This window comes from Papaver somniferum, chromosome 7, assembly GCF_003573695.1.
Source record: "Papaver somniferum cultivar HN1 chromosome 7, ASM357369v1, whole genome shotgun sequence".
In the NCBI taxonomy this organism is placed as follows: Eukaryota; Viridiplantae; Streptophyta; class Magnoliopsida; order Ranunculales; family Papaveraceae; genus Papaver; species Papaver somniferum.
Window position 1 is genome coordinate 87,526,438 of NC_039364.1, and position 8,729 is coordinate 87,535,166.

General features: G+C 35.1%; 1 protein-coding gene across 1 annotated transcript; it reads right to left on the minus strand.

Moving 5' to 3' along the window:
- Positions 1-2,385: 2,385 nt before the first annotated feature.
- LOC113297821 (probable LRR receptor-like serine/threonine-protein kinase At4g30520) lies at positions 2,386-6,877 on the minus strand. Its single transcript, XM_026546404.1, has 11 exons — positions 6,537-6,877; positions 6,274-6,406; positions 6,106-6,177; positions 5,869-6,012; positions 5,704-5,775; positions 5,554-5,613; positions 5,371-5,471; positions 5,150-5,284; positions 4,728-5,072; positions 3,564-3,943; positions 2,386-3,070 (listed from the first exon to the last, which is right to left on the minus strand). Exons 1-11 carry the CDS (start codon positions 6,628-6,630, stop codon positions 2,648-2,650), a joined length of 1,959 nt encoding a protein of 652 aa, XP_026402189.1. The 5' UTR covers positions 6,631-6,877; the 3' UTR covers positions 2,386-2,647.
- Positions 6,878-8,729: the final 1,852 nt, after the last annotated feature.

Sequence of the window (8,729 nt, forward strand, 5' to 3'; positions counted from 1 at the left end):
GTTAAAATTACACCTAAAAGTGAGTCTATTTCCCATCTCTTTTTTGCTGATGGTTGCCTTCCTTTTGTGAAAGCAGACTTGGTGGAATGTAGAAACTTACTAGACACAATAGCAATCTTTAGTAAAGCCTCTGGACAAGTTATAAATTTTGAAAAATCGGGAGTTTTCTTTAGCAAGAAAGTAGAACCTAAACATCAAAGGATGATATCCAAATTACTAAAAATAAGACATATTAACCTTAAAGACCCATATTTAGGAGCCCATCTGTTCATGGAAAAATCAAAAATAAAAACTTTCATTCCCATTCTGGAGAGAATGGAATCTAAATCCAAAGGTTGGAAAAGTCTGGTGCTTGCTCAACCCTGTAGATCTGTACTCAATAAAGCAGTCCTTTCTAGTATCTCATCTTATTTAATGGGATGCTTCTTGCTTCCTTCTTAATGGAGGTTTAGGCTTCAAAGATGTTAGAAAATTTAATTTAGCTATGATAGACAAAGTAGCTTGGAGATTGCTAAAAGAGCCTAATGCTTTATGGGTCAAGACTTTGGGTTCAAAATATTTCAAAAACAAATCACCTTTTAGGTCCAAGGTTAACTCTAAAAGCTCTTGGACTTGGAGATGTATTAAACAAGGACTAGAATTAGTACAAAAATATAGCATATGGGAAGTAGGAAATGGCCAAGATATAAACATTTGGGAAGATAATTGGATCCCTGGATTAACCCAAAATCTGCTTTACCTAAAAATTTCCAGTAACAACAATCTTGTTAAAATATCTGATTTGATTGATTCTGAAACTGCAGCTTGGAATTTTACACTTATTTACTCCATCTTCCCTAGTAACATTGCTAATAAAATTAAACAAATTCATCTGTTTAGAAATCCCAACCATGACCTGAGGAAAGACCAAATAAGGTGGACACTAACTAAATCAGGAGAGTTTTCTGTTAAATCTATGTATGACAAACTGAATGATAGTAATTTTTAAATGGCCAGTCTATCCTTACCTGAATCTTTCTGGAGATCTCTTTGGAGAATCGACATATCTGAAAGAATTAAACTCTTTTTATGAAAATGCTTACAAGATGCTCTGCCCACTAATGCTAAGCTTTATGGAAAAGTAAAAGATGTCTCCCATATTTGCACTATGTGTAAGAATGATATTGAAACTACAGAACACCTACTATTCCACTATCCTTATGTTTTTTCTACTTGGAACTCTGCTCCTAACCCTGTCTCATTGAATATAGATCAGTCTAAAACAATTTTAGATCTCTGCATGACTTGGATGACTAACCCTATGAAGGATATCTCATTAGAAATTCTCCTCACAAAAATGTGGTTCATTTGGAAGGAAAGATGTGACAGAATTTTTGAAAACAAAACTAAGGATAGTACTGCTTTAAACTTAGAAATCTCACGACATATTGAGTTTTGGTCCACAAAAAAAAAAAGAACTATTTCTAAAATTAAGCAGAGAAAGAAAAACAGTTTTACATGGAAAGCTCCAAGTACTGGAAACTTAAAGTTTAATGTTGATGCTACCTGGATTTCTAATTCTTTACCATCTACTTATGCTTTTATATTGAGAAATGAAACAGGAGATTGTGAAGGAGGAAAGGCAGGAATTGCAGCAGGTCTTGACCCATAAGAAGCATAAGCTATATGAGTCTGGAAAACAGCTACTTGGGCCAAGGAAAAGCATATCAGGAGTTTTAGTATTGAGGGAAACTGTGAAAGCATTTTTTAACTACATAAATGGCCAGAAAGCAGATATATCTTGGAGAGCAAAAGTATATATGCAGGAAGCTCACAGATTAGCTCATCTTTGTAACAATTTTTTGGGTTTTGTCTTTGTCCCTAGACTAGAAAATCAAGTGGCAGATAACATTGCCAAATTTGCTAAAAATGTAAACAATTTTATTGAATGGGATACAATCTCACCTGCCTGTAGTAGGAAACAACTCTTAGTAGATAAATCTAATATTGGAAGCTCCTCAAGCCCCATATTAGATGGCTCTACTTCTTTTGTAACCTTGACTCGTTCCGAGTCTTAGTTTCTATGTAATGCCTTATTTACAAAAAGAAAAAAAAAGAAAAAAGCAATGAAGTCCGAAGTTCTACGATTTTATTATTATGAAACATATTAAATTTAATGTTTTCTTTTTGCAAGTGCGTTGATCCGTGTTGTAGTCTTCTAAATTCTAATCCTTATTTCTTTAGCTACGAGTCCGTTGTTGTGTTGTGATCTCTCGACTTATAAATTTTACATTTGCTCGTGGAAGTTTACCTAGAATAGAAATAATTTATTCTATAATATATACTCTGCTGTGCAAGAAGAGTCTATTCCTTTATTGTGGCCAACATTTTTAACTACGGTTGATCTACCAGAATACTTTGTTAACATGACTCATCATATATTAATATTTACACCGGAAACAAGAATGAAAAAAAAGAAAGAAAAAGAACGAAGATGTCCTAAAGTATCCCTTTAACCTCTCCTCTTTTTCTTTTATGAATCACCTTTTCTTTTACGACCTCTTCTTTCACAGACAATAATTTCTTTTCAACTTTAAACAAGAAAAAGAAAGTTAAAACACGAAAAAAAATAATAGAAAAAGTAAAAGAGAGACAATTATGATTTCCTTTATCTTGGACCAGAAAGCACCATAGCATGAACATCCAAAGAATGATTATCATCATCATCCATTAACATTAGACACATCTTACCATCATCATCATCATGAACACGGGGTACATCATTCTCCTGATCACAATCATACCGGAGCTTCTTACAATCCGCAGTTGAAGAATAATAGCCTTCTTTGTTATTGTTTTTGATATCAATAAGATTTCTTTGGTGTTTTTGGTTGGCTTCCCATTTATCAGCTAGACCATCACCTTCAAGCATTCGAATTACGTCCGGCATTTTAGGTCGATGGGCTGGAAGGTTCTGAGTACAAAGGAGGGCCACTTGAACCATTTCTCCCACTTCGATTAGGTCGTAATTGATTCCAAGATCTTTGTCCACCAGTACTTCTACTTTCTTGTCATGTTGTAGTTTCTTCACCTGTTGTGAATCACCAAATGAACAATCTATGAATCTACATTATGGTGAGCAAAACTATTTATATTTGTTGCCAAATTATGTGTATGACTAACAAGAGAGCTGGGTGCAATTCAAGTGTCTTACGAGTACATTCATTCAAATGATAAAACATAAGTATGATTGTTGCGTACCTGATATAATGATTCAAACAGTACCAGACTACGGTTTTTACCTATCTCAGTGACCGATAGTGTACAAAGCCTTACTATAAACACCTGGGTTTAGGTAGATCTACATATGCTATGGATATTACCGGATCCACTTGCATATGCAAAACACAGCATAAGAACATGAAGGCAACTATTTACTCCACGCAAATGGTGCTAAAACCAACAAAGCAGATTGACTCTATTTATCATGCCGAAGTGAAATCCACGCATACTATTCCAGCAGATTAAGCTATTGATTCCAAATGCATATTCATAACTACAAACACAGAAGAAAACAGGCTTACCCATTCAATGACAGCCCCTTTTTGGTTAACCGATTTCCCAAAGTCAAGTGCTCTTGTTCCAGTAATCAACTCCAACAACAATATTCCAAACCCAAAAACATCCGTCTTCTCAGAGGATTGTCCTGTTGACAGGTACTCTGGAGCAATATGCCCGACGGTACCACGAACAGCAGTTGTAACATGAGAATCAGCATGGTCAAGCAGCTTAGCAAGACCAAAATCACCAACTATGGCTTCACAATAGTCGTCCAGAAGTACATTTGCTGCTTTGACATCCCGATGAATTATCTTTGGATCACATTGTTCATGAAGATACATTAAACCTCTTCCAGCTCCAAGTGCAATTCTCTTCCTCGTGTTCCAATCAAGTGTTGGTTTCACTGATCATTCAAGTAACAGTCAATAAAAAAAATTATTAGAATTTAAAGCATCATGCTAAAAAAATAATTAATACTACAAATTTCTTAACCAAATCTTATTTATTACTCTTGTTCTACAATTCTAACCACCTATGGGCAGGACTGGCTCATAATCCTATAGTTTTCGGGCACATTACATCCACAGTAGTGCATTCAAAAGATGGCACCTAATTAACCTAATGGAGCAAAAAGAGCCGAATAATTAGGTGGGGGGTGCAAATACCCAGTCACCGTTTCTTCAAAGACCAGACAAGACAATGTATTAAATGCATCAAAAGAGGAAAAACATCATGATTGCATGTTGGTCATATCAAGACTTCATCCTGTCATATCATTTCCCAAATTACACACGCAAGCTAAATCAGAACACGGTACATCACAACAAAACAAAACTCTAGGCTACATCGCATTATTGCTGTGTTTTGATGTACTAACTGATCAAACAACTTTCCATGATGATCATCATATTAAGTGAGTTTGGGATATATGAGCCGATGGGTCACACAAGCATCTGAACTGGGTCCACATAAAGGTAACGGAACAAACACAGAAGTGGAAGTCACATTAAAACAGTGATACATCAGAACAACACAGAAGTACGATAACATACTAATATCCGGCGTGTATTATCGTTATTACACGCAAAAGCAAAAGAGAAGCACAGAAAGGTTGGTTTAAAAAAAGGTCAGGGCGCGCGTGATGTGGTGCAGAAGGCGTACAATAGATAAAACAATGACTAACGTACCTCTTAATCTTGATGCAACACTTCCATTAGACATGTATGGATAAATGAGAAGTCTCTCATTTGCTGTTGAACAGAACCCTAATAATCTTAGTAGGTTACGATGAACAGCTAAACTAATCATCTCAACTTCTGTTTTGAATTGCATTTCACCAGTTGAACCATTTATATCTTTCAATCTTTTTACTGCAATAATTGTTCCATCAGATAATCTTCCTCTGTACACATTCCCAAATCCACCTTGTCCTAATATATTCTTTGTGTTGAAATTCTCTGTTGCTAATTGTAATTCTCTCAATGTAAATTGTCTTAAGTTTCCTAAATTTATCAACCCTTCTTCTTGTTTATCTGCAAAAAATAATGAAACCTCAGTAAGAAATCTAGTGGGAGAATTGGATGAATGATTTTGATTCAATTTTACTAACCATTGATGTTCTGGATTGTTCTGTTCTTTTGGAATTTTCTCAACCAGAAAACTAGTCCAATTGCCAGTAGAAGAAGGATTAATGAACAAAGACTAACCCCAACGACGAGAGCTACTTTTTTAGTTTTGGATTTCCCTGAAAAATAATGGAAGCCAGTTAATAATCTGTATGTGAGAGACAGAGGGACAGAGAGAGAGAGAGTAAGTAAGTAAGAGTAATACTCTGTGATGAATCCAGAGAAAATGACAGAGTAATAGGGCTTGTCCCAGAACAACCTTCATCACTTGTTGTACTTCCACAAATCAATGGATTTCCAACAATGCTACAGGAAAAAGAAAGAGAAAAATCAAACATGTTTCAATCGAGATACTACTGTTCATTCATCAAAGAAAAGAAAAACTTACTTGAATGTTCTGACTGGAAATTTAGGAACGGGTCCACTGAGATTGTTAAATGACAAGTCCCTGGTTTTAGAGTTAAAAACCCATTAATTTCATCAAATTTTGGAAGTAATCTCGACAAATTGTATACTAGTGAGAGCTAGACAAACTCACAAGAAAGCAAGTTGGGGGATTTTCGCTAAAGACACAGGAAAGGCTCCAGATAAGCTGTTGTTGTTTAGTCTCCTGATAACACGAATTAGTTTTAAGTTACAAACATAACAAAACAAGAATTAGAGCAAAACAATCCTCATATTAAAAAAGAAATTACAGCCTTACAGGTATTGAAGTGAGTTAAGCTGACCGAGTGTAACAGGAACAACACTAGAAAACAAGTTATTGGAAAGATCCAATGTTTGAAGTTTTGACAGTAACCCAAGTTCTAATGGGATTCTTCCAGAAATGTTATTGTTTTGTAATAACCTGCAATTAAAAAATCAAATCCATAAAAGTTAAGCTCTAAAATCAAAATTCTAAAAACCAAAATGTTGCGGGATTTTGTATGTTTATCCTCACACTTGTCTTAGATTCGTAAGATTCCCAATTCTCTCTGATAAAGTTCCTGATAAATTCTGACTAGGAGCTCCTCTGCAACAAAATAAAACCCCATTAAAAACCCTGTCCCTGATAATAGTCATATTCTCAGAGACATTCCGAAAGGTCTTAAAAGTGAAAGAGACTTACAGTCCAATGACAAGATTATCAGGAGAACAAGTGATCATAGACCAACCACAAGGATCAACAGAATCTTCATCCCAGTTATTAAGAACTCCGTGTGGATCATTTAAAGTTCTTCTTATGCTCATCAAAGCTTCCACTAGATAATAAATGCAACAAACAAAAGAAACAAACATAAGTAAAATTCCAAAAAGAAAAAAGGCTGTATTAATAATGAAAAAATCTACATATATATACAGTAAAAATCCATAAGTACATGGCATCTTTACCTTCTTGGTTACGAGGCTCATAAGAGACAGAAAATGATGAGAAATGGATGAAAATCAAGGAAATAGTAAGTAAGAAATAGTAACGGAATGCCATTAGAGATGCACAAGAAGAAGAAGATTGATGAATATTTTTTTAGAGACACCAGCACCAGTGTTATGGGTTCAGAGAGAGAGAGAGGGGGGGGGGGGGGGGGGGTGTTTAGGTAGAGAAAGGGAGAGAAGATCAAATTGGATGATACGAATTGTCAGAGTGGGGAGCACAGAAATTGAGAGGGACTGATAGTAGTACACAGTGTGAGGGAGATGTTCTTTCTAGGGTTCTACAGCGAAGAGTGAAGACCGAGTGAAGACTGAAGACTGAACACTGAACAGTCAAGAAAAGCACTAGTATGGTTATCAGAGGCAAAATTATAAAGAATAAAATAAAGGCAGGTCTTTTTATTCAATTTTCTAAAACGTGAGGATGTAAAAGAAAACTAGTATCATCTTTGTTATCTTTGATTCTTTGCACTTTCCTTTGGGCGGGGGAGGTCCCATTTACCTTTGAAATTGGTGCCGTTGATTTGCTTTTCATGTATCTCTTTTATGAGCCATTCTCAATCCCAGGACGAGAAAGCAGCTCAACTCCTAACAGTTACATTCATGGTTTTTTTTTTATATCATGTAAACATTTTATTTCATGGAAAATAGTGGTTACATGGATATTTACAAAATAATCAAGGATATGTAAAACAAAAAAATTAAAATCTAAATACAAATAAAGATACAAATTACGAATAAATCACGAAGAGAAAGAGCGATGTACTGTAATAGTATCCAATTTTTATAGGGAGGAGGAAGGATGGTACAAATCGGAATAAAATCCAACCATTTAAGATATTTGTCTTCTTCAAAAAGAGATGCTTCTGAAATTCAGAAGTAATTTGCTCTAACCATTTTCTGAGACGAACCCGGTTCCCCTAAATCTCTTCAATTGAAGGTGAAATCGCAGCGCCGCCGAGTTAAATCATTGATGCTCTTGAAAAATCCAAGATAACAAACCACATACCAACCAAAATTCCTAGAAATAGTCACCTTGGAATTGGAGATTAAATCACCATAAAGATGAAGACAAAATCACACAAAAGCGAAGATATAATCGTTCCAAAGGCGAAGAAAAATGTCAAACGACATCGAAATCAAACCAAAATTAAAATCCTACACTAAAAACTAATACTAATGAAAGTAAAACAAATTCTTTGCTCAAATCTAGTCCAAAAACGGACTAGATCTGAGCAAAGAAATGGAGGCTACTTGAAGAATTTTTTGGGTTTTTTTCTCTAAGAGAGGAGAAGAGAGAAGAGAAGAGAGACATCTTTTGTTACATTCATCTTTTGTTACATCTTTTGTTAATTGTCAATTTATCTAACTCCTTTAAAATCCTAAGCTACTTAGGCTCCACGTTGAACGGTGATCCTCACCCTCATACAGAATTGCTCCGTTTCACTTTTCCTCAAAGGAGAGAAAAAAACGGTTTCTCTCCCAAAATTTCACGAAAAAAGAACCCGAAAAAAGAAAAATACCGCTAACAACAAAACCTAATCTAATCTCGCTCTCCTCTCTTCTCTCTTATGGAACACGGCCTAAAGGGTTCTTGTTCTTCCTGTTTCCTACGGCAAGAAAACTTGACAAGAGTTTAAGCACTAATCAACTGATGTTCTTTTGTTCCTTTCACTCCTTCTCCGTCTCTCTGTTCATACCATCTTCTATCTGTTCACTTTTCTAATTCTAAAACTAATTTTTTCCCTTGGTAAACCTTAACCCTTTTATTTTGTCTCTTCGTTTCTCTGAATCAATAAACCTTAACTCATGTTTTGTTTTGCAGGTATAATCAATAAACCTTAACCCATGTTTTATTTTGTAGGTACAAACTTTGTTCTTGGTAAACCCTAACCCTTTTCTTTCTGTCTTTTCGTTTCTCTTAATCAGTAAACCCTAACCCATGTTTAGTTTTGTTGGAGAATGATTTCTAAGTTAGTACTGATTATAATTTGTTTTATTGATTTGCTGATTATTTTAATCGTGCAGCTGATACTAGGTTAAAGGTGGGTATTTTTTATTCTTTCAAGCTGGAGTTTTTGCTGCAAATTCTGTTTTGTGATATGTAGATGTAATCTTAGGTATGATTTTGTGGTGGAGAAGGATAATCCTTTG

Bases quoted from the DNA above. Each gene is read 5' to 3' on its own strand.
- LOC113297821 (XM_026546404.1), bottom strand. From the start codon at position 6,630: ATGGCATTCCGTTACTATTTCTTACTTACTATTTCCTTGATTTTCATC. The intron at 5,285-5,370 runs GTATTACTCTTA...ATTATTTTTCAG, and splicing joins TTCTCTGGATTCATCACAGA to GGAAATCCAAAACTAAAAAA. The intron at 3,071-3,563 runs GTAAGCCTGTTT...GATTCACAACAG, and splicing joins AAGGGGCTGTCATTGAATGG to GTGAAGAAACTACAACATGA.